Source organism: Diorhabda carinulata, chromosome 4, assembly GCF_026250575.1.
Source record: "Diorhabda carinulata isolate Delta chromosome 4, icDioCari1.1, whole genome shotgun sequence".
Classification (NCBI taxonomy): Eukaryota; Metazoa; Arthropoda; class Insecta; order Coleoptera; family Chrysomelidae; genus Diorhabda; species Diorhabda carinulata.
In genome coordinates, this window is record NC_079463.1 from 5,401,322 (window position 1) to 5,427,583 (window position 26,262).

Consider the following 26,262-nt stretch of genomic DNA (forward strand, 5'->3'; position numbering starts at 1 on the left):
GACATGACGCAGCTTTAATGGATAGGTGAATAAATCTTTAAAACGGTACTTAATATAAAATACTTTAAAAATTCATTTATAGACAACTATCATTGTAACCATATAGATTTTTAGTTCTATGAACTCTATCAACAAGAACGCAATTTGTTGGTAGGTGATTTTTGGCAATTGTTATTTTTCGATATTGACATATATCTAAAGTTGGGTTTGTGTAAAATTAGGAAATGCCAATATAGTTATGATACTATTAATTTGGTTTAAAAATTAGAGACATTCAGAGATTATTTCATATTTTGGAGTTACTCAGTAATACTATTAAATCGCATACAACTTAAGAATACGATGGACACAAGTTAGTAACTAGCAAATTTGGAAAATAAGAATACAATAGTAATGGAATCATCTCCATCTAGTTCAACTTGGTCTGAAGCATTCATATTAAGCGATGATAGTGGTCTTTTATTAACCAATGAATCTACCTCTAGCGTTATTGGAGACAGTCAAAATGGAAGAAAATTATTTAACTTTGAGGTAGGTATTCAAGATTTTACTATAATCTAAATCAATCTCAATTTTTACTTCAAAAGAGTAATAAAGAGTTACAGACTATTTAATATGATTTTTTTGCTACTTTTAAATATAAAAACTTGAGTTAGGTAAATCTTTTAAATTTTGAAATTTGGCCTAAAATTATCAATAAGAATGAAGTAAGGTACTTTTATATACTATGGTGAACATTTCAGTTTAATAATAATGTGAATAGTGAAATAAATTATATGACATGGCAATTAAGATAAGTAAGATATATTGTTTTAAAAATAATGTGATATTCTATAATACAAGTCACCCCCTGGAAAAGTATTGAAACATTTATTACTTACTCTTAACAAAACAGCTTTTTGTGACAATGCAATGTAGGTTTATTGGCATCTGTTCATGAAATCAAAGTATTATTTTTTTGCCTTTCTTTGAAAGTAAATTTACAAATGACACTTTTCTTTTGATGAACTTTTAGGTGATAAACATGATAAAAATCTAGATTTATTGTTATAAAAAGTTTAGGTATAACTGTAAAATTGAGTAAATTGAATATCATGATGCTAGTTATCTTTATTTCAATTCTGTAGATTGAATACATAATTTGATCTTTGTTCAAACAAATTTCCAAATATTATGAATCATATGGTCATGAGAAATTTCACTGTATGTATAATTTTACTAAATCACCTTGTCATAAGATCATAAAATTTGTATGTATCTATAATATATAGATTGTGTCTGTTCCATAGGACAGTGACTGTGAAGAAAAGTCGTTGTCCCAAGATGATTCCTTAGATGGAATGTCAGATATAATGTGTGGGGATAATTTCAATACATTAAAAAAAGGTGTGCATTGGACTGATTTCAATGACAAACATTGTTCTCCGATAAAACCACCACTTCAGTTTCAAGATGATCTGAATTATCCGGTTATAGATTTCTTTTGTGAAAATCTATCACAACAAATAATTGAAACAGCAATCCAAGAACACAAAGTGTTTGAACCAATGAAATTAAATGTTTCGTCACATATACAAAAACAGTCTTTACTTAGCAAATCTTGCTTTCCTTCTGAGTTTGTGACGTTCAGTCCCTATCACATTGGTAGATCCACTTCTAGAGCTGGGTGAGTATTTTATAGAGGGTTTTGAATGCCTATGAAAGTCATTAAAATTCAAGGGGTGTCCAGCAATCAGCACATTTTACTCATTTTTGCAGAAAATTTCTAAATTTAAGAAAATTGTATATAGCTATTAATCATGATATAAATAGGATTATGAGTGAGTATATCAAGAATAAATTCTTGTGATATATGTACAAAAATGATCAAGGTTGGACATCCCTTGTTAACATTATTTAAAACAAATGCCTAGACATAAATTATTGTAATTTCTCAGTTCTAGAAATTCACTGGGATCATCTCGATTATCAAGTTCACATAATTCTTTATCAATACCAACCACACAAAAGGTAGATGATTCAACGTTCATTACCCAAGCTGTTTCACATGATACTTTATCTTCGAATCAGATCAGTGATTTGTACAATGTACCATTTGACAGTGACATATATGCCGTGCCTGTCGATATGGTAAAACGCCCACTAAAACTTAAAAAATCTCAACAGCAGAAAAGGAAACGAAGAAATATCTCCTGGGGATATAGAGATTTTGGATTGAAATATCGAACACAGGTTGATAATATTAAAACTTTCCGATCTTCATTCAACACTTGCACAATGATTGTAATTTACATAGAAAAATTGATGTAGTATATTAGGGAACAGGGCAATTTAGACTTCAGTTCAATTTAATTGATTGTAAAATTGTGTTTTGTTAAATCATGTCATTTTACACCCTTTTTTGCATTGAATTCTTTCACTGTGATAATAAACAGCCTTTAAGAAAAAAGGATGTTTCTATATTATTATTTTCATTGACTTAAGTTTCTTTAAATGCAATATTATTACAACTTGGTGTTTTATATGTATGTGCATGGTATAATATATAAATTTATTTGTGCTATATTTGCGACCTGAATTGAATTTATCAATGATTCATATATTAATAATCACTTTATTACATGTTCTAAATACTTTTTGTGGATGGAATTTCAAATATTTTAAGATTGCTCTCTTATTATTTACTCCCATAATTTGGGCATTACATAATTTTATTTTGTTCTTACTTTTTAGACTTTATCCTTTCAAAATGGTACCAAACGACATAGTTTAGCTGGTACTTCAGCTTCTGCAGAAGGTGAACCCATACATGTTACTTTACAAGAAATTCGTCACTATCTACAAACTCTATATTCAAGTTCTTCAGATTCTTTGGAACGCAAAGAAAAGCCACCAAAAATAAAAACTGTTTTAATAGCCAATAAGAATAGATATCCCATAAATAATAATCTAGTCAAAGATAAAGATTTGAATCCTATAACTGTTCCTCCAAGTAGATCTAAGAAAAATACAATATTTATTAATATAAAAAACAAAAAAGTTAAAGATTCTTGTGATACCATTGGCACGCAAATACACATTTCACCCACTAAAAAAGATGAAAAAACAAGAAAAACGTTAAACAAGGTATGTAATATTCAAATTGGTAATTTGAATTTTTATTTCTAACTTTTATCAATTTTGCAGGTGTTTTCGTTAAAGCAGATGTTATGTAATATGTTTCGATTTAAAAGATTTCTTGCAACAGAACAGGTTAAAGAAGACGAAAATAATAAGATATATGCAAGCAAAGAAAGCGAGCTAGATAATACACATGGTAATATAAGTGGTAGAGCTTTACCTCCTTTACCCAATAAGGAAAATATAAAAAATGTAGATTCAGAACAAATGCTGGATTTTGCTACGAGTATTCAAAGAGTTAAAGACGTGAGTCAAATATATTTTTTTATCAAGTCAATTTTATCTAGGTAGCTGTAATATAATTGGACAGTAGTGTTAAGTTTTTTGTGGGTTCTAGCTTCATTTGTCAGCTTTCTCCATTCTTTTCTGTTTTTGCATTTGGCTTTCCAGTCTACTATTTATAGGGTTCCAGTATCTTCTTCAATTTGGTTCCTCCAGGTATTTCTTGGTCTGCCTCTTGGCTATAGAGGTGTTATCCTCATTACCATTTCTGTAGGTCCCGTTCTCATGATGTGTCTTGCCCAATTTAGTCTTTGTGCTTCATACCTTATTACATTTTCTCCTCTCAGTTCTTCTGTTTCTTTATTTTTCTTCAATCTTCTCTCTCCATCTCCTGTAATATGTCGTCTGAGTGTAGTTCTCAGAATTTCTCTTTCTATTATCTTCAGATCATCTTTTTTATTTATGACAGTTGTTCTTGCTTTTGAGTAACTTTTTATTTTTTCCAAATGTTATGTTACGAAGTGTTATGGGCTCATAGTTTTTACATTCCTCTTTATCACATTTTTTTGTATAGGAATAATTACTCTAGTATTCTACTCCTCTGGGATTATGTTTTGTTTTCAGATTGTCTCGATAAGTTGATGAATTTGTTTTTTCATTGTCACAATAATAAGTGTGATATACATATTTCAAATTTTTGCCATAAATATGAGAATATAATTTTTTCTTCAATTTATATTGAAAAAAATTCATTTGATTGCAGTTTGGTTGGTATTGGGGCCCAATTTCAAGCGAAGCAGCAGAAAAAATATTGTCCAATGAGCCAGATGGTTCTTTTATTGTTCGTGATAGTAGTGATGACCATTATATATTTTCCTTAACATTTAAGCTCAATAACTGTGTTAGACATGTGCGAATAGAACATGATCAGGGTAAGTATGGACTCTATAAAAAGTTTTACATATTAGAAAGCTTAGAATAATAACAAATCTCATGTGTACAACTTATTAAGTTTCTAGAATATTTGAAATTATTGTAGCTCGCCAATTAAATATTAGAAGACTTTTTTTAAATTCTGCAGTTGTTTATTATCTAATGCAAATTCCTAAATTCTTTGTATAGTAATATGCTTTATGTTCCTGATATTTTGTAAAAGCGTTTTCCACCGGTCTTTCTTCTCTACACAAAATATCTGTTGTTATTTGATCTCTCCCGGGGCTTTTATTTTCAATGTGTTTTCATGTCCATTTCCTCGCCTCCTATTCCATCGCTCTAGTTGTAAGTTACTTTTCCTTTATATGTATTTTTCAAGATTTTATAGTATTTGATTTAATTTTTCAGGTAATTTTAGTTTTGGTAGCTGCACAAAGTTCAAATCACAGACAATTGTAGAATTTATAGAAAATGCCGTGGAGCATTCACGAAGTGGTAGATATTTATTTTTTCTTCATCGTAGGCCAGTTATTGGTCCAGTTCGAGTGCAATTATTACATCCAGTTTCTAGGTTTAAGCAAGTACAAAGTTTGCAACATCTCTGTAGGTAAATAGTTAACAAAAATATGTAAATATGTTTATTGAATCAAATATTAATTTTTTATTTAGATTTGTAATTCATAAGAATGTGAGGATGGACTTGATACCGAATCTTCCGTTACCTAGGAGGATGATAGATTATCTGAACACCCCGTATTATTATACAGAACACTTAGTTGATGTTCGCGAGTCCGATGAAATGAAAAGAAATGATGTGCTTTCAATTGGTGTCCAAAATAACGTCCAATTAGTTAATAATTTAATAGTACCTGTTAATAATTATGTTGTAAATAATCCCAGTAATGTAACTAGTGATTGAGTGCACCAATATCGACATAGAATGAAAACTATTTAATTTATTTAGAACTGAAGATGATCATGATATAAAATTATGCAAAAACTCTAGTTTGTAACCTCTGACAAAAAAGTACAGTATGTATTGGATGTCGTAAGGTTAAGTTCAATAACGTTGCTCTAGATAACAATTTTCAACATGTTTTTAATAAATTGAGCAATAAAAATTAGAACTAAAACAGTGTTTACTTAGTACATGCTATAAAAGTTTTTTTCAGTTGTACAATTTTTGAGATTGAAAGAGAAAACTCCTTTCCCACAACGATGTGCATTAATCTGGTTGATGTATGTTTCTTGAGTAAGCAAAATGCCAATCTTAGTAGATGTGCCCACTTGGAGACCTGCTTCAGAACAAGGAAGGACTGCAACATTTAAAAAGAATGGTATACTGCCTAACAAAGTACAATAATGACACATCAAAATATTTTTGTTAGTTTTAATTCATGGTATGGATGAAAGAGTATGGTGATATGTTGATGGGGAGGAGAAAAATTTGGAAGCTTGAAGAATACTGTATCAACACTACACGTCGAAGGTAACCGGAAAGAACTTATGAGTTCACGGTTTGTAGTGACTGCGCAATCGACACCGTATTCAGGTTTGGAGGGATCTGTGTAGTGAATTGGGTTTTGGGTTTTAAAATATAAAGAAAAGTATGTTCTGTAATAAGATTTTTAATTGAATTAAAAGTAAAGTTATACATAATTACTGTATATAACTGATACTTATTTGGTCATAATATATAAAAATATTTACAATGCTTTTTAATATATCTCAATTCCATCGTTCTATGAAACTGTAGTATAATTCGCTTTGCAGTAAACTGAAAAAAAAAGAATGGAATCAAAAACATGTTAGATCCAATTTGAATTTAAAGTACTAGTTAGTGAAAATTGTTCAAACATTTAGTTGTTGATCATGACCTGGTCTCCACTTCCCTCCCATTTCTTGGAAACTTTATAGTAAGTACAAGTATAAGAAAGGGGGGCACAATAGTTCCTTTGAGTCGCAGTGTGTACGATACCCCAAAATCCATACATACCTATAAATTCTGATAATGGATCATTTTCACCATCTCCTCTCATAGTGCCAGTGATCTCATCATTTTCAACCATTGGCATAAATAAATTCACAAATTCCGAACTATATGGTGGCCCTATTGTTTCCAATACCTTCAATAAGAAAATATGTTTTAATTTATAAATACCTACTAATTCAAAACATTACCTCTGTTACAAAATATCTGATCAAAGAAATATCAGTATCACCTTTTTGCCAACATTGTTTGATGTATTTAACAACAGGTACCACACAACCGGAACATAACAGATTAACCATTCGATCTATAACCATTTTCCTCATTTCCAACTAAAATAATAATTTGTTTTCTTAAAATGTGAAATGTGTTTAATAAAAAAAATTCATAGCAACAGTTTCATAATAAAAAAAAGTTGTAACATATCTTGATAGATATTTCACTAACCTGAACTAAAATTTCTAACTCATCCTGCTTCGATTCAAATAATTTAATTAACAAATTGAGTACTTGATTGTGGAGTAAAGGATGTGACGTTACAACTTCGTCCAACAAAGCAAGATGAATTGGAGTATGTTCTGTACATAATTTGAAATAGCTTGGTTCTGTTACAGTACATTCCACCCATCTAATTATTCCAATGGATACGACGGGAAACCTAAAAAATAGTTGAATTGAATTTTGATTACAAAGTTTGTTTTATAGAATGAAGCGTTTAAAGGCTCGATTATTTTTATATTCCAACACACCAGGGGTTTTCCATAATCTTATTAACACAAATGAAGATTATAACTATAAAAAAATGCAACACAGATTGGCATTTCTAAAACAGGTGTTCTAAGGATCCTACATTAGCGTATGTCAAAAATTAGTGCAAGGTGGGTGCCTTGAATACTCAGGGCAGTGCAAAAGCAATCATTTGTTTTCGTATTTTTCTACATATAAGCGCAAAACTTATCAGTAAGACTACAATTCGAATTTATCGCTTCTATAAAATGGAGCACTACCCTAAAACTTAATTTTATCTTATATCTCTAAGTATTACCAAATTTTCTGGTACTATAACGTTTTATTAATAAAAACAATGCAAAATTTAAAAAAATCTCATTTGATTAAAAATAATTTAACCCATCTTAACTTATTATATTACACTCACTTAAGGGATTGATAAATTATTGAGAGTTCAGCAATAAGTTCGGAGCTTCCCTTATTCCCATTGCAGATATTGTGAACTGTTTCAATAGCACGTATAGTAGGTTGTAATTCATCCTTGTTTGATATCCTTTTTTGACCTTTCTTCTGTTGCACTTCTGATACACTGGAAGCGTAAGCCAATAAATGGATATATTTTGGTTTGTGGTCTGGATTCAGCTTGACTCCAGGTTTGAATAACGAATCCACTAGTAATTCTGGAAAGAAAAAAATTAGATTAGAAATATATACAATTTTGGTTTGATTTTATTCATGGGTTCAAACAATAGGGTTTTTGCTAAATTTTAAATTTTCTCTTTGTTACATCATTGAATGCTTTTTTTCATTCATAATGTTCAATTCCATTATTAATTTAGCTTCAAGTTATACTAATCAAGACATATGCTGCACCAGGATACTATAATAACCGTTTAGATTAAGCACATTTTTCTAAAGGATTTTACAGAAGCATATAAACAGAAATAGCAATGATATTAACATTTTGTCAGCTTAGATGGAGAAACACATGTTTTAATATTATATTAATAAATATTCTATGCTCTATGTTATTAAGAAGAAATTTACCTAAAAATTGTGGTGTTCTGACGAGGTCTATAGGAGGAGGATCTGGTCCTGTATAGTTTCTATAAAGGACTGTAATATCAGCAGGATTTAATGTATTTCTGGACAGCATCGCTGTGAGAGCTTGACAAGCCGTGGGGTAAGCTGAAGCGCCATTCAATGCCATTGTGATAGGTGTTACATCATTCCCACTAAAAGTGTAAATAACTCAATATTAAATATTATTAGCACATTCTGTCTCAATTTATTATACAGTATTGGAAATATTTTATAAGGAATTTCAATAGAAAATCTTAAATAAATAGTAAAATTAACTGCTCCACTGGTCTCTATCCAGAGTTTAACTGTTATAGTCTCCAGTTAATAGTTGAACCCCATAGCAGGTTGCCATAAGTTCATATAGGCTTTGATACAGAGTGGACAAGTATTTCAGCATAATGTAAATGTCATTGGATGGATTTTGTCTCAATTGCATCTATTTTCCATCTTTGTAACCACAAATGATTTAAGTTCATAATAAATAGATCAAAAACTTGCAGTTTCTAGTTTTCTCCTTCAACCTCAAATATTTTCAAAACCAAACTTACTTTTTTTGAGCACATTTGGTAATTTCTTGAGACAATCTTTTCATGCTGCTACCTCCTTTTGATTCATGTGCTAAAATGTGAATAATGACTTGACTATATACATATGTATGTTGACCATGGCATACCATTTTCTAGAAAAAAAATATGACGTTACCAAAATATATTACTACATAATAATAAAATAGTTGCTCATACAGCACATTCTTTGCTAGTATTTTGCCATTCCTCTGGGTTTGTGAGAAAACTAGTTATAGAAGTCTTTAGTACCCTAGAAAACACTTCTAATTGTTGAGCGGCTGTTGATATACTTGTTATTTCACCCTGAAAGCCTGCATCGGAAATCAGCTAAAAAAGAAATAATCATTATTTTTAATCAATATTCTCCTACCAATAAAAACCTTACTTTAATAGTGAAATTCAACATTAAACAATCTGGATATTCTTCAGCTAATCTATAAATTAAAGATCTCCAAGTTGGATGTTCAATTAATTGTGTCAACCAAGCAGGAGTTTCTCCCTCTTCTGTGAAAATTGTATCTGCTTTTTTTGGATCAAAAGTCTTTAAGATCATCTCTTTTAAATGATTTTCAACCATAGCTTGCACATCTGTTACTTTAACACCTACAAATTTAAAAAATCAAGTACAGTGGGTGACCAAGAGCAACAACAGCAATAGATGATTGATTTATCATGCTGTGGGTGTTGAGAGACTGACATTTAGAAGCTTTTGAGGTTCGGGACAGACTTGAAGTTTTGCAAAACACACCTGTAAGCTCAGACACAACTGCAGAGACTGATGGTGCATGGAATTGTATAAAGGTTACCAAACTCCTAGAAAGGCGATTATTTTCCGACCAGCATTCACTTTGGACTCTAAAGCAACGTTTTCTTCACAGATGAATCTTGATTGTGACAGAGTGTGAAGATGATCATAGGAGGAATTTGCAAAATGAAATCTTGGCTTTTGAAAGAGGAAATGCTGCTATAGGCTGTGATTTCACATACTACCAGAATATATTTTTAAATAATTTAGCCAGGTGTATTAGACATCAATAATATACCAGTGGAGTACACACAAAATTTAGTTTTTTCGATGTCTGGGTTAGAATCTTTCTCTCTTAGAATGACAAAACTTGTTAGAAAACCTAATAAAAATGAAGGATAAAGTTTTAAAAAAATTAGTTGATTTGTTATTTTCTCTTTATTTTGAATGTTTTTGTTAATAATTAATAAATATTATTCATTTGTGGATTTTATAAATTAACCAATTGTTGAATGGAAAAAATTTATATATTTAACATTATTATAATGCCAAATCTGAGTGTCCGATTTTTTTGGTATTGAGTATATGTATCAGTGTAATTATGAGTTGGGGTAGTAAACAGTATAACTATCCCCAAATATGCAGTAATATGTATTTTTTTCCAATATTGCTAAGAATATAATTTGCTTCCAATACTGTGATTTTTATTTTTCAAAATATACAAAAATCTACCCTTTTCTGCTAAAAGAAGACTAAGTATTCAAATAAGATTAATATACCTCCTATAATCAGCCATTCTGCAATCAAATTAGCCATTTGGGCTACTGCAGTGTAGTTTTGTGATAATTCTTCTATAACTTGAAGAGGATTTCCTCCTGATTGAAAATAACGTTTCAACTGAGAAAATATTCCTGGTTCCATAATATAATCTGGTGTTGAAAATTTTTCTGCACATTCTGCCAAAACTTGATCTGGGTTTTCTGGTTCATCTGCGGCATCTGACTATGAAATGGGATCAAATTTAAGGAAAACAAACAAGATTGATCATTTCAGTATTTTATTCATATAAAGTAGTTACCAAACTACTTTATTTTCATATAATCTATTTCAATGAAATAGTGAATATATTTGGAAGACATAAATCTTGACAAAAAGTGTTCCAATGCTCAGGGTAGAATCTAATATTATTCTTATTGGCCCTAAAAGATATTCACTAGCTATTATTTGGAATTCTTGTAGCATTCCAATTCAATTTTGCATTCAAAATGAGGGCATATATAGATTCAATTCATAGATAGATTTAAAGATCTATAATAATAAATCAAATACGAGAAAAATTGCAATTTTTGGTATTTAGCTGTACGATTTATCTTTTATTTTACTATATATGTAGATATACATACATCTTCCATTCGATCGCCCTCCCATGGGCGATCGTCATATTCTTCGTCCATGTTCATCCTTACAAAAAAATTTATTTGTTATCCCTATTTCTACATTGGGTACTGCTATAATCGTGAGAATTGAAATAACAACTAAGATATTAACATTACAATTATTGTTTGGTTAGGTTTACAAGCGACGCCCAGTGTTGCCACTCAGCATGAAATAGATTTCAAATAAAAACTAACAGATCTGTGGCTCCAAAAATTTATTAGTCGAATAAAAAATCAATATTAAAGTGAACAATAGCGGCTCATAAATTCAAAGTTATGAGTGTGTTTATTCAATTGAATTATTCGTTTCTTATTTGTTACTTTTATTTCGCATATTTTAAAGCTATTAAGCACAAACTCCCACATCAGGTACAGGGCCGTACTGATATAATTTTTTATATAATTTATTAACTCATTCATTTCATTTACCTACTTTTGATCATCTCTAGCTTTCTAAACTTCCTTTTGGATAGGAATAGTTTCGTTTTACTTTTTTTTCTTATAATTTTGAACCAGCGTACGCTCTTCAATAAGACGATTTAATGACACAAACATAACTAACGTCAATTTGAAAAAAAAGTTTTTAAAAAATTAATCAGTCAAAAGTAAAAATTCAAAAACTACGAAAAAAGAAAATAGCGACCTGGAATTCTGAAGTAAACAAACCAAAAAGGACTCGAGATAATGTCAAAAATAAAATTTTGAAATGCGCAGCAATAATTGTAACTTCTGCTACTTTGCTTTTGGAGTATCGTGGACAGAAAAGAGTATTAATCAAAATACTAACCTAAAGTTTTATTTAATATTTTGTGCCTAGCTTAACAATGAAACTGAAGCAAAGTTTTACGAAAGACGGTTGATCTGTTGAGCCAAAAGTAATTAGATATCTCCCTAGAATTGCAATTTGCACGCAATGAAATTACATCAAACCGATAATTTTGCAAGTACAAGATCTTGCATGAAACAATCAGCTGAACTTCATCTGCGCATGCTTTTGTTCAAGAAATATTGCATCTTGCATTGCATCGCACGTTGTATTGCATCATGTCAAGCGACCTTAATGAGATTTGTAATTTTATCTTGAGTGCAAGTGGTACGACTTATCCAAATAGATACTGTTAGGTTTAATATTAAATTGTAATTTCTGTTTTAATTGTTCATAATAATATTGTCTCAACTACGGTTGATTCTGTGAAGCTCTTTGCTTAAAAATGGAAAAATTCTCAACATCAGTATGTTAGGTTAGGTTAGGTATGTTTCAGTTTCTATTTAAGAGTTTAGTCATGTGAATTTTGAAGCACTTTCTATTTATGCAAGAAAAAAATTTTGTACGTAAGTTTATTATTTAAAAAGAAAATAATTTTATTATGTTCAATTTTATAACCAATTTTAACCCTCCAATTATACAAAAAATAATCAATTTGATCCAACATCATAAGCAATATTGACGTTTCCACCTTACGTTTAATTTACAGAAAAGATACATGTTCCTTTCGCAGCCTCCCATTAGATGTCACCTCCATGATTTTATCTTATTTTAATCGAGGTATAAGCCAAAAGAACACAAAAATCGATATCGGTTCTTTATCTCTGTCTGACCTATACGAAAACGTATTGCGCTGTTGCTGTAATCTGTGCAGCGCCACATACCTATATGAGAGACTTTCCTCAGATATTTTTACTCGCCTGTATAACACTTACTGCAATTTTAAAATTAAAGACCAGCGAGACGAATAACAACGGAAAACATTCAGTGTTAAAGATTGTGTTGTGACGTTCCGCGACTGTTTTAAAAAAAACTTTATTTCCGGTGCGTGAATTTATATATGTATTCGAATTCAGATCTCGTGCCCTTGCAAGGGTGAATGAATTTCGGTTGTTTGAAGATTGAATCTATTAAAAGGTAAATTATTTAATTCGAGTGTAATTTATTCCATATTATTGTTTGGAAATAATGTAAAACTTTTAAAACTCGTGCGATTTGTTTTGAGTTTTCAAATTAAATCAGGGTTGTTGTAATATGTTCGTACAACCCCTTTTGACATTTACAAATCAAAAAGGTACCGGATTCGTACTGTTGCATATTTATATGCGATATTTTTGATGGGAATTGCGATTATACGACTTTGGAAAATATAGTAATTATTAAATTTGGTGGATGTTGGAAAACTTCCAAAATATTTTCCGTCAAAACAGTAATCTTTTGGCTATTAAATATATTTTTTTTATAATTCTTTATAAATAGTATTGAGTTAAAATGTTACTATTTACTATATATCAGGTGCGATTCATAGTTTGAGAGCTTTGAACCATTGGCCTTAAAAATATTTTGATTTATGAATAAAAAACAGAATGAACGTGCCTCCAGAACTCAGTAACTGTTTTTTTTTTATATAGAATAATCATAATATTTTATATGTGACCATATGTTCACTCTATATCGAGTTCTTATAGAAAATCACTTGCAACAACATGAACTATATTCTATTAATTTAAATTCGATTGCCAAAAACTTTTTGAAACAAGATCCAGAGCCATTGAGAACTTATCAATATGAGGGTTGCTACTCAAGTTTTGGGAGAGTTCTGGTTTTTCAAAATATTCTTCATCAAGATTAATACACTTTTGCTTGCGTTTGAACCAATTGTTTCATTCCGATTGAGGTACCTCCAAAAAATGTGATTTGAACGCATCAACCGCTTCTTCAAGTTGACCTTGCAATTTATTTTTGTACTGGGGTAATTAGGAGAAATCATTGGATGTCAAACAAAGACTATACGGCGGGTAATCCATAAATTAGATATTTTGACAGTTTGTTTAACTGATGTGTGAGAGCTCGCATTGTCGTGGTGGAGAATGATTCGTCTTCTGCGATTAGTTACCCCGACTTTTTCGAACACTTCTGGTGAACAAATGCTGGTGTATCATTAAGAATTAGCTATTCTATGTTGCTCTAATGGAATCGTGGCGACACGTCCAGTTATTCCGAAAAAACAAGCGACGAATTTTTCAGAAACTTTCGTTGCATTTGGCTCGTACTGAAAGACCAATTCAGTCCATTACTGTTTAAGTTTCGAGTTCATGGGCATAAATCCACGATTCGTCGTCTCTCACGATCTTATTGCACCAATGAACATGAGCTTTTATTGATTGTCAAATTATGCGGTACCCAAAGCGAACAAATTCTTTGTACAGCCAAATGTTCATGCAATATTGAATTTATACCTGTGGAACTAATGCCCAAGTATGCCTCAATTTCAATGACGGTCTTGCAATATCATTTAACGCACAGCATCGATGTTTTCTGGTACAACAACAGATTCTAGACGACCTTCATGAAATTTATTTTGTAGCTAAGTTTGACCATGATTTAATTCGCGAAACCAGCGAGATGGTGCTGTTATTGGTCTAAACCACACCGAGAGTGTGGTTTATACAATATATACAATTCTATAACAACGTAGATATCTTTTTCAGCACGATAAACGACTAAAAGTTTTAACAAAACTTCCCTATAAACCAAATTTCGACCACTTGAGATTTCTGCTTGGGGACTTGTTGTTCTGCCTTTTCCAGCAGAGTTTCATGTCAAACATTCAAAATTTCGACTATTAATTTTTAATAGTTCTCTTTCCTTTTGCTGATTTTATATTTTTTGGGAGTTTGCTTACTTTGTAATTGTAGTGAATTGAATATTTCCCATTTGGATTCCATTTTTATTTGTTTTCTATGATCCTACTTCTTCGTCTCCTTTTTTTTCTCCATATTATCTGCATATTCCTTATTACTATTTCTCAACAGTTATTTCTTGTTTCAAGTTTCCTAATGTATCAAATATTTTAACAATTTAATACTTACTTAATAATAATACTTTTTTTTCTAGAATAGCTCTTCACAAAATGTGTATTCAAGAAAATTCAGCTCTGTTAATAGTTTTATTCACAAGTACAAGTTGTTGCTTATTCTTTTCACAATCTGGCAACACTGTTTTTGTTAACTATGTTTCTTACAGATTTATAGGCCAGTACAATTAAGTCGAAAAAATCCGTTTTGAGGAATTAATTTCTAGCAAGCTGGAAATTGCTTTAAAATCTTTGTTTGTTCTTAAATATAATCTGAGTGCATCTTTCCAGGTGGTTAGCTTAACTTTTAGCAGCCAAAAAACCGCCAAATTTTTGCTCTTTTTTATAGCTAGTTTGAACTGAAAAACGATTTTTTTTTTTCGATATCGGTTATACTTATATAAAGTTAAGCTCACCACCTGGAATAGTGCATTTAGAACCAAATAGAGGTTTTAAAATGACTTTCTATTTGCTGGAAATCGATTCATCAAAATATATTAATTTGATTGGCCTATTACTTTTATTGAAATAAGCAATTTTCTATTAAAAGATTATAAAAAAAATATTTTTATTTCAAAAAAAATATGAATTTGATTTTTTTAATGTTGTTTCAGATAATCGAAAGCAACGAAAATGTCGGATCCGTTCGCTCATTTGATACAAGACTTTCCCAACTAAAATCACATTCAACATGGGAATAGTGAGAAGGTTTTTACCCTTTACGCTTCTATTTATAATTCAGGAAAGCGTGATTCAGTGCCAAGATGAAACCGAAAAAACAAGCAAAGAAAACAACGACACAAACCAACTGACGTTAGAGGGGTACCGTAAATTGTTTACAATTAACAATCTTGAGGACGAAGTTAAAGATATTTTTAACACTGATTATTATAATCCAAGAATAAGATATTTTAGGTTAGTATGAAATTCGTTATTTCTAAATATGAATCGAAGGACTAAATAAAATAAGTTATTGATAATTGAACTTTACAAATAGATAATTGATTGGAAACAACAATTTAATTTAGTTATTTGTTTAAAATGTTGTTTTAAGATATTAAGTTATCGTAGCTGTGAAATCCACGAGGTTTTCCTTATATTTGGGCAATCATTACTCACAAATCAATTACGAATGTATCAATATCAAAATTTTAGGAATACATAAGAAGTTATAATATAAATGATTGGAAGTGGAGTCCGCCCTATTTTTGGTCATAAAAAACCAAAACCGAAACTCTGGGGTGGCCAAAAAAACGATTTTGCAACGTTAACTTGCAAAGTTATCGACGTGTATTCGAGGGTTCCATAGAATCGATTCTGCTTGAGAACGTTCGGAAATTTATTCATTTGCTCAACACGAAGCCATTTTTAATAATAATTAACTGTACACGTCTTGAAATCTGTGAGGATGTATTTATATCTAGTTAGCCTAGACCAGTTCCATGCGTAAACAAAATATTGCGTTACCATAGCAACGAACAATAACTTAGAAGTGTCAGTGTAAAGTTTGACGTCAAAAAAGTGAACCAGAGTTACGCAATAAATTATAAGAAAAAAGATGTCCACCGAAATTGTGAAAATCGAAAAATTGGCGTATCGAGCCATCATCAAGTACCTGTAATTGAAAGGGTTAAGGGATAAGCAGATTTACGAAGATGCGACCGTGAAAAATTGGAAGGCAAGCTTCAAAAGAGGTAAATTTTCCATTGAAGATGATGACCGATCGGGAAGGCCAATTTCTATGTCAGTCCCAGAAAATATCGATGCAATTAATGACATGATTTTATCAGACCATCGAATTGGGCTAAAACGGATATATGAAGCACTGAATATTTCATACGAAGGCGTTCATCATATAGTTCACGTCAATTTGGACATGAGAAAAATTGCTGCAAAATGGATCCCCAAATGTTTGAATGTTGACCAAAATCATGCAAGTGTAGAAGCATCGCGTTCGATCTGTGCTCGATTTGAAAACGATGACTTTTTAAACCGAATTGTTACTATGGATGAGACTTGGGTACATTTCTACGATCCAGAAATAAAGCAACAATCGATGGAATGGCGACACTCTGGTTCTCCAAAACCTAAGAAGTTTCGTGTCCAAAAATCTGCTGGAAAAGTTCTTGTTTCAGTTTTTTGGTATTGCCATGGATTAATCATGATTGATTTTTTGGATAAGGGTAGAACAATAACTGGAGATTACTATTCGACATTACTGACCAATCTACGGGGAAAAATTAAAGAGGAAAGACGCGGAAAGCTATCCAAAGGTGTTTTGGTTTTGCAGGACAACGCCCCTGCACACAAATCTCATGTTGCCATGCAAAAAATTCGCGATTTGGGGTTTGAATTACTAGAACACCCCCCTTATTCACCAGATTTGGCTCCGTCCGACTATCATCTCTTTCCTCAACTGAAAAAAAGTTTAAAAGGTCGTGAATTTTCTTCCAACGAGGAGGTAATAAAAGCTGTGGTAGTCTGGTTTGCAGAGCAAGAAGAAACATTTTTTTTTGAAAGGTCTAGAGACGTTGCAGGTTCGTTGTAACAAATAAAATATTTTGACTTTGAAATTTTGTTTGGTTCTATAGTTGGCTAAGACTTTTTCAATATATCGTAATAAAACTGAATATGAAATCAATGTATGGTTGGCAAGACGAACGACGAGACAACGGTCAGTTAACCCCTCAGAATAAGCGCAAACGTCTTGCAAAATTGGCGTCAACCCTATTTTCTTCCCATACATATAAGACGAATGCTGTTGGCCCCAACACTGGATTACAGTTTCCGTTCAATTTTTGGAGAAAATTTTAAATTGGAAACATAAGCCTCAAGAACTTTTGATTTTTATTACCTTTTTTTGCGTTACTTCAGCTGATCGCATTTACCCCACTGGTCTACCTGGGTAGAAAGGATCCTATCATATAACTACGAACCGATGAACTTGAACAGTTTTCGAACAATAATGAACGTGATCTGGGTTAATTTCTGAATAATAACGGGTTAACCTGATCATAGTTTCCGAAAAGTCCTTCTTTTCCTAATATTTTCTCTCTGACACAGTCATGGACATATCACATTTAGGATGTTAGCTGTAGGGACTCCTTCCAATAATTAACACAGTTCGAATTTGGAAGAATCAAAGTCTTCAAAAATAAAATATTTTGAATGGTGGTAGTACTTCTCGTATTGTACGGTGTGGTAGAAAAAATATGAAACTGTTTCAGAAGTAAAAGAAGTCCAAGTCCGCCCGCTAACATAGCTGCAATTAGAAAAAAATTAAACGATGAACGAAAAAAAGAAGAGATGATGGCTGCTGACGCTAATCCTAGATTGGAGCCGAATGATACGAATGCGGCAAAAATTTCCGATCCAAATTTCGATTACGGACTCAAACACAGTACGTATCTATAATAATTGGAATTTTATCGATGCAAATCATGACAAATGTTCTGTAAGGCCCCTTTCTCACCAATCTCTCGAATCCGAATCAATCTGGATCACTCCGAATCAAGTTGAATCTGATTCGTCATCTCCACTCTTTCACACCAGCTGAATCAACCTGAATAATTCTTACCTGGAATGTTTAATTCTTCGCCAATTTTCCTCTCCACAGAAGATATGAGATTTCTGTTATCACTGGCGTCATAAATTGCACAATTTTCTTAAACTTTTAAAATTAAGAACTCCACGACCATCTCGTATGGTTGTTGATTCTACACTGACCGGACGAGGAATCTGACAGGTTGAATCAAGTGCGACCTCGAATCAAACCTGATTGAACCAGATTCGTCCGGTCTGAAGGCGGGAAAAGAGTCCCTTCACATTTAAACGGAGCGCTCGAAGCCGAATCTTGGTCAATCGGAGTGATTCTGATTGATTCGGATTCGTTTGGTGTGAAAGGGCCCTAAGTGTAGACTCTGTTTTATCTTCTCCTTACTCGTTCTTAAAAACCAATGAATTTTTTTTCTTCATATTTAATCACAACGAATCTAGAAATAAGATTCACGAGTAATATTTTTTTATTAATAATTTAAAAAAAGTGTTTTTCCGACCCACTGGTTATGGGGACTCGTGGTTGTGAAGCTGTTCTTCATGCTCCCTTGCCAAATATCTTTCCTCGTTTGCTACAATTTCTATTTCTAGGTCTCTGTGGAGTTAGTTCTGCTATTTTTTCTCGGTATGCTCTCTCCATCATAGCTTCGCATCTAAGTTCATGTATATACAGGTACATAACAGTGTTTGTATATGAAATAATATTATCAATAATAATTAAAGGCATTCAACCAGTGTGTTCATTTGTAAAATATACATCTACTGCTTTATCTTCATTGGTTGTAATGAACCAGCTTTTCGTCCAAATATTTACTCGATCAAACGCTTCTTGGAGTATTTCTTGTTCAGTTTTACCAACTGCCAGTACATATGCGTCGAGTGCAAATGTGCCTAGTATAGTTTATTCTAATTTATTCGACCAATATCATCAACTAATAATTTTCTATATAGGGAACACAAACTTTGAACAATTATATAACAAACAAATCGACAAAATTAGGATGCTTCACCACCAACACACTTTGGAAAAATTAAACCAGTTCGAGTCGGGCGTCGACTGTGATTTCGAGAACGATTGCCTCTGGACGTGGCGGAAAGATATTGTTAATGGTTTTTTCATCACTTCTGGTTCCAAATATGGAGCTCATGAATCTGGACCTAGAACGGATGCTGATAATAGCGAAGGAGGTAATATTATTAAGTTTAATATTAAATTGTTCCAACATTAAACCGAATCAGATAGTAAAATATTTCAATCAAAGATTAGGAACAAACTACGTTGTGAAATAGTTGAAAAACCATTTAGTATTTCAAACAATTCAAAATTATAGAGATAATATCGGAAGATTTGAATATTTGATTCAAAACTAGTTTCTATCGTGCTTTTTTCCGACAAATTCCAAATGAATCAACTCAAATCAATAAGTGCGTATAAAACTTAGTGATCATTATGCTAATACCTTTATAACTTTGTTATTTGGTGCCATAATTCGTAGAACAAGTACATCAATCTTCAATCATGGATTCTCAAGACAAAATCGAGATCACAACAAGAAATATTTCATAATTTAGTTTAGTATTTTCTTTAAGAATTTAATAGATCAAGTGAATTCTTGTTCGTACGCATTATGATATATAGTGGAGGAGTATTTTACGTGTCTAAATTTAATTTGAGAGGTAAGTAGATATTATCCATCGTCTTTTTAAATATTGTCAACAACATTTTCAATTGTAAAGGTGAATTACACTGATTAAATGCTCGATTATTTACTTTTTCAAATTATTTGTTATAATTTATTCAGTGCTTTTAAATGATTTCATGTTTTATCATTTTATTTATTTATCAAGATAATTTTAGTACCCTCTAGCATATTTGCTAAATCCGTTCCTGTATTTTAAATATTGATTTCTTTCAGTGGTGCCAACTCTTATGTTTATAATGTCTCTACGTTGTTCAATGTTTTAATGTTGTGTTTCCATTTTTAGCTCCAACCAGACTACTTGACACTAAATTCCAATATTAATTTATTATTTGTATGCGTGTGCTTGCATTTATGTTTCAAATTTTTGCAATTGATAATTTTGCATAAAATGTCTACTTAACAAAAAACGTATCTAATGCATATATTCTATTTCTATGATCTATTATATACTTGCGGTTAAATGTCAAATGTAACTTTTGTGTCATTCTATTTCAAAAGATTTGTTTTGTTAGAAAAATATCTTTAGCTTAAAAGATATTTAAAAATGGTTTCTGTTAATTTGAAGTGAGTATTCATATTAATTCATAAGTAAAAAAATGATCAATTTAATATTTTCTAGAGACTTGGTGGAAAATGGTTTTGAATTCACAGTCAACCAAGAAGATGTAGAGGATGAAGAAGCAGATATAGAGTATAAAAAAAATTTGTTACAGTTTATGAACATGCAAATAGCAGGTTATCAGGATGAGGATACATATGTTCAGGGTCAACCATTTGAAACAATATCTTCAAAGATGATAAATATAGTAGAACGAGGTGCTATTAAAAAAAGGATTATTCGAGATGGATATGGAGAGAAACCTCAAGATTCTGAAACGGTTTACATACATTACAATGCATACATTGAATATAATGCAGAACCCTTTGACTCTACTTATGCTAGGAAAAAACCACATAAATTTCTCGTGAATTGTGGAAAAGTTATTATTGGATTAGATATAGCTGTTCAAAGTATGAGAATAAATGAAAAATCTCAGTTCTTAATCCAACCAAATTTTGCCTATGGTAAATTAGGTTGCCTTCAAAGAGTCCCACCTAACACCGAAGTTCTATTTGAAATAGAGTTATTGCAGATAGTTAATGCTGGTGCAGCCTTAAGATTTATTGATTTACCAGAAGAAGAGCAACGTAAATTTACCAAAGTATATGAGTATTGTTTAGCACTTTGTGCTAAAGCTAAAGACTTATATGTAAAAAATATCAATGCCGCAATTAAAGAATATAATATAGCTGTGAGTAAACTGGAAATATGTCAGCTAGAAACTGAAGATGATCAAGTAAAACAACAGGAGCTACTTTTAAAATTGTATACAAATTTATTGGTTGCATATACAAAAACCGGAGTGCCTAGAAAAGGTTGCATAAATTTTAATAGAATCAGTGAATTGATTAAAGGCACTGATATAAAAATGACAGCCAAAATGTACTATAATAATGCCAAGTGCTTGAGAATGTTGGGTGAATTTGATTTGGCAAAAAAACGATTGAATTTGGCTCTTAAATTAGAACCCAAAAATCCTGAGATATTAAATGAGATGCTAACATTAGATATGAAGATTAAAAGTTACAAAGAGAAAGTGACTCAAATGAGCAAAGGTCTATTTTCTAACCCTAAGCAGGATTAAACTTAAAATGTTGGATTTAATTACTTTTTCAATTTTTTGTTTACATTATTTCAATATCAGTGAACATATCCTAAGTTTATAAGTGGTTTATTACTTGTGCTTTCAATTTTACAAAGTGAAAAAAAAAAAGATGTAAAAACACTTTTACAGTTGTAGTTTAACCTTAAAGTTGATACTTAATTAGATAAAAGTGTATAGAAGATATTTGTGCCAATTTCTTCAATATTAATTATGTTATAAAATTAATATTGAAGATTAATTCTGAATTTGGCTAAAATTGTTCATTCAACCATTTTTAATCTAACTATAAGAATTTTACGTTTAATTTGTTGATTTTCATAGGAGGTATATTATCTCCTTTGTAGTTGGGGTCAGGCCCGCTTAGGCTAAGCTTTGGTACTTCTGGTGATGTCTTGAACATGCCTTTGAAACTCATCTCACTCAAACCTCAAGAAGTCCATTAGAAAATTAGAATGAGTCTCCTGTTAATTTACAGACATAAAACTGATACTTGAAATTCAATAAAATGATCTTTTTGTAACTAGATATTAGTTTTTTATCTACTACTAATAAACATTTAACATTTTGTCCCATTATGATATTTCTTGTTTTAGTTTTTCTGTTTTGCCATTTGACGTATTCAGAACACGTTTGGAATTGTTTTTCTGTGCTCCGCGAACATAGAATTTTAAATCCCGAACAAACTATTCGCACCGCGAACGCACAATTTCATACTGCGCATGAATCTGATGACAGAACAGATGTTAATGATTATTATTTATTAATTTTACGACGGTATTAAATTTAAATATACCTAATGAGTTCTAGGCCTAATATAAATAAACAAACTATAATTATTTTGAAATATATTCTCTCTTTATACCCACATTTTGCAGAACGTCTAACTAAAGCTATGCTACTATAAAAATATGATGCATCTTTAGAGTCAAAATTTTCGTACACCACTTGTTTAATTTCATTGTTGCTGTTAAATCTTGAACTTTGCCTCTAGCTTTTCGAACCCAAATTAGTCAAACGGGGCTAGATCAGGGTTATATGGTGGGTGCTCAATTTCTGTGAAGCTACATTTTTCTAAAGTAGCCTTGGAAAGCGAAGCAGCATGGATTTGAGTATTGTCAAGAAACAACCGCGCACCTCTATTAATTTTGCCGCGCCTTTTTTCGATAATTTTTTGGCGCACCTGCCTTAGTAAGTCAGAATAATATACCACGATCACGGTTCTATTTAATTCATTAAAGTCAATCAAAAGGATGTCGGATCATAGTAAAAAGACCATAGTTTCATCAACTGTTACAATTGATAGAATTACTGCTTTTGTACTGCGTTGAGAAGTCGAGAAACCTACCTAGCACTAATGTTTGTTATATTTATATGAACACTCATGTATTTATGATGATTTAACTTCTGCATGCCTTACTTCTGAAAAGGTATAAAGGCAGCAAATGAAGCTATGTGTTCTTAATATCAAATTGTAAGGATAAAATTCAATACCCAAAGAAGTTTAGTCTTAAGGGATGGAAAAAATAAGTGACAATGGTTAATAAAACCAAAGGCGCAATAATAAAAGAAAATCAAACAGACGATTATAGTAAAGAAATAAAATATAAAAATAATACTGTATAAAGAGTAACTACATTAATATCTTTGAAATGTACTGACAGAAGATCGTAGAATAGATGCAGTAATAGCTAGTAAGACGAATAAATTGACAAAACTTCATTGAACGATATTGGAGTATAAAAAAGTAGATATGAATGTCCAAATCCAATAGCCGTGCCAACTACAATATTTGCATCAAAATATTGGAGAATTAAGAGGAAAGATGAGGCAAAGGAAATGAAAAACATAAGAGTAGTGGAGAACATGAAGACATTAAAAAATCATCAGAAGAAGAATCAATATTAGAAAAAAGTAAGCAACATCTGCATTCGTATGGACATATAAAAGTGAAATGTGACAGATAAAAAAGAAAAATAATATACGCTGAAGGAATCAAGGGAGACTGGAACCCTTATCCGATAGCTGTAAAGGTAAAAACAGAGAAGAAAAAATTTCGTAGCTTGAAAAACGTTATTTTTGCTAGTAAAGATTAACCTTAAGCGTAAGTTTATTAGTGCATATAGGGTAAGCACATATTTTATTCAACCCGGTCGCTATTCCAATTTCAAGAATATCATTTTATCAACTGGTTAATATATTTGCCACTAAATAAACAAGCAGATATATGGGTAGAATATTTTGATCTGTCGTTGGTTGGCCAACTGTACATATAATATTATTAATAATTATTTATTTATTTATAGGAAGTTTTCTTCTTCTTCGTCCGAATTTAAAATCTACAGAATTCCACGTTCACAGCCCCCCGTTCGCACCTACAGTTTCGTCTTGCAAATTTGCAGTATGGATTTATCAAGAGAAAATGGAAGGAGGTACAATTAGAATAGTTGGTAGTAAATCAGAAGACGGCACTCAGTGGTTACTGAAGAAGATACCAGGTGATAACAGCAGAGAGTGGCATAAATATGATATGTCAGTAGGAAATATATCTAAAAATTTTACTATCATTCTGGAAGTAGTTCCATTCGAAAATATGGAGATAGGAGCTGCAGTAGCGTTTGATAATATTCAATTATTTCAATGCTACCACAAAAATGATTATTCGTGTTCAGCTCTTCATTATAAATGCAAAGCAACGAAAATTTGTATTAATAGTACGAGTATTTGTGATATCACAAAAGATTGTATGCACGGAGATGATGAAACTCAAAATTGTGGTAAGTAATTTTTTCAATACATTGTTTTTCACAAGTTCAACATAGTAATTAGTTTAAATAAAATAGAAACTGAAAGACTCATATTTATATATATATATATGGATTAGAATATACTTATGTCAACCAAATATTGTGGGACCAAACATATGTTTGAACATGTCTTTTAAATGCAAATTAAAACAAGTAGTTTATACTAATCAAGTTGTGTAGTCGTACTTATTTTATATGGAACTTTTGTAGATTACTTTCCAGGTTTATGAATTATAATCCTTGTTTTAGATCAAATGCCTTTTGGCTCCCGTTGCAATTTTGAAGATGATTGGTGTGGTTGGCAAAACGTACACGTTAAATATTTGAAATGGATTCGATATAACGGCTCCACTCCAACTAATTTAACAGGTCCTAATATCGATCATACCTACAAAAATAGAACCGGCAAGTACCTTTTTATTAATATGTTCGCCGACAAAGATCAATTTGCAACATCTGCAACAATAAGAAGTGTAGATTTCAATCCACCTCCACGAGTTCATGGAAATTCGTCTTCTAGATTTTATAATTCGTGTGCGGTAAGTTTGAGTCAAGTGTTTGAAGGTACCAATTTACAGTTAATTGTATTATTGTTGATACGTTTTATTTTGAAATTAACTGTTTTTCAGATTCGCTTTTATCTTCATAAAAATGGAGCGCACAAAAGTGCCCTTTTGCTACAAGTAACTGAACTTCGTCCATCTGAAAATGTTTCAACTGAGATGCTATGGAGTTACGATGATCATGGTCATCAATGGGTTAGACAAGTATTTATCCTGCCAAATATCACTCATAGGTAATATTCATAATTATTAATTAATAGTTTTATATTAAGTGATTTGTTATTGATTACTTTTTACATTAGCAGTATCAACATCTTGTTCCAGTTCTTCTTTTAGACACTTATTCGTTCTCAGTTGTATTAAAAACCCCACTTTGAAAATTGAGGCATTAGCATTTTTGTTGAAACTACTCTAATTATTATTTTTTTAGTTGGACGCTATTCTCTTATATCTTATCACAAGTTTCTACACCATAAAATCTGATTGTTGATTTTTCAATTAATTTAGGATAACATATCATATATTTGAAAACATTTTTGTGTTTATACAATAATTTGAATATTTAGATACTTTATTCGATTCGAAGCAAGAAAAGGAATACGTTATAAGAGTTATATTGCTATTGATGATGTGTCGCTAAGTCCTGAATGTTTTGGACTTAATATACCGAAAGATGATCTTAATGGTTACAATTATTGGGACGTCAGGGAAGAACCTGAAACGATCAAAGAAACTCATAAAGATTTCTTGAATAAAACTAGTAAGTACTTTTAATTTCAACAATTGAGTTTTCAAATAATTTGTATTGTTTATAAACTCTCATAAGACTAACTATATCAATTGCTTATTCATAATCTTCTTCTGCTTGACGAACTACTTCTTTTTTATATGAATTGCTTATTCACAATCTTCTTCTGTTTGTTGTATATAAATTTACAACTGATAATGTCAAAGAAAGTTATTTAGATACTCAATGACAAAATTTTAAAGAAAATTGTATTTATTCACTCTAAAAAGATAAACTACTTCTTTTCTATGTTAATTATTTATTCTCAATCTTCTTCTGCTTGTAAGATATGAAATAAAAACTGATTATATGGAATTACAAACTCAAAAATTAAGTATTCAAAGGATTATTATCATTTATTCATTCCCAAAAGATAAAATATTTCTCTCCTATTTATTAATTGTTTATTTACAATTTC

General features: G+C 31.1%; 4 protein-coding genes across 8 annotated transcripts in view; 3 read left to right on the forward strand and 1 right to left on the reverse strand.

Moving 5' to 3' along the window:
* Positions 1 to 5,468, forward strand: LOC130893407 (uncharacterized). Of its 2 annotated transcripts, none has more exons than XM_057799491.1 (8): positions 1 to 531; positions 1,290 to 1,666; positions 1,938 to 2,232; positions 2,734 to 3,126; positions 3,187 to 3,426; positions 4,166 to 4,334; positions 4,744 to 4,942; positions 5,005 to 5,468. In XM_057799491.1, the coding sequence occupies exons 1-8, from the start codon at positions 394 to 396 to the stop codon at positions 5,252 to 5,254; spliced, it is 2,061 nt and encodes a 686-aa protein (XP_057655474.1). In that variant the 5' UTR covers positions 1 to 393; the 3' UTR covers positions 5,255 to 5,468. The 2 variants fall into 2 exon arrangements, with proteins under 2 accessions (XP_057655474.1, XP_057655475.1); XM_057799492.1 differs by having other exon boundaries at positions 173 to 531; positions 1,944 to 2,232.
* Positions 5,469 to 5,943: 475 nt separating this feature from the next.
* On the reverse strand, positions 5,944 to 11,076 carry LOC130893408 (negative elongation factor D). Its single transcript, XM_057799493.1, has 11 exons — positions 10,852 to 11,076; positions 10,228 to 10,450; positions 9,089 to 9,306; positions 8,881 to 9,030; positions 8,686 to 8,816; positions 8,102 to 8,289; positions 7,482 to 7,734; positions 6,773 to 6,983; positions 6,517 to 6,657; positions 6,332 to 6,461; positions 5,944 to 6,112 (listed from the first exon to the last, which is right to left on the reverse strand). Exons 1-11 carry the CDS (start codon positions 10,906 to 10,908, stop codon positions 6,078 to 6,080), a joined length of 1,737 nt encoding a protein of 578 aa, XP_057655476.1. The 5' UTR covers positions 10,909 to 11,076; the 3' UTR covers positions 5,944 to 6,077.
* Positions 11,077 to 12,523: 1,447 nt separating this feature from the next.
* The window catches only part of LOC130893413 (leukocyte tyrosine kinase receptor), a 32,463-nt gene continuing 18,724 nt past the window's right edge, over positions 12,524 to 26,262 (forward strand). For 2 of the 4 annotated variants that reach the window (XM_057799499.1, XM_057799501.1), the window contains exons 1-8: positions 12,524 to 12,787; positions 15,341 to 15,641; positions 17,954 to 18,126; positions 19,233 to 19,469; positions 23,994 to 24,464; positions 24,744 to 25,033; positions 25,124 to 25,290; positions 25,624 to 25,817. In XM_057799499.1, coding sequence (XP_057655482.1) covers positions 15,418 to 15,641; positions 17,954 to 18,126; positions 19,233 to 19,469; positions 23,994 to 24,464; positions 24,744 to 25,033; positions 25,124 to 25,290; positions 25,624 to 25,817 — 1,756 coding nt within the window. In that variant the 5' untranslated portion in view covers positions 12,524 to 12,787; positions 15,341 to 15,417. Of the gene's footprint in view, positions 12,788 to 15,340; positions 15,642 to 17,953; positions 18,127 to 19,232; positions 19,470 to 23,379; positions 23,602 to 23,993; positions 24,465 to 24,743; positions 25,034 to 25,123; positions 25,291 to 25,623; positions 25,818 to 26,262 lie in introns of those variants that run through there. The other 2 variants (XM_057799500.1, XM_057799502.1) reach the window with 2 other exon arrangements.
* LOC130893417 (inactive peptidyl-prolyl cis-trans isomerase shutdown) lies at positions 20,220 to 22,268 on the forward strand. Its single transcript, XM_057799512.1, has 2 exons — positions 20,220 to 20,548; positions 20,604 to 22,268. The coding sequence occupies exons 1-2, from the start codon at positions 20,529 to 20,531 to the stop codon at positions 21,667 to 21,669; spliced, it is 1,086 nt and encodes a 361-aa protein (XP_057655495.1). The 5' UTR covers positions 20,220 to 20,528; the 3' UTR covers positions 21,670 to 22,268.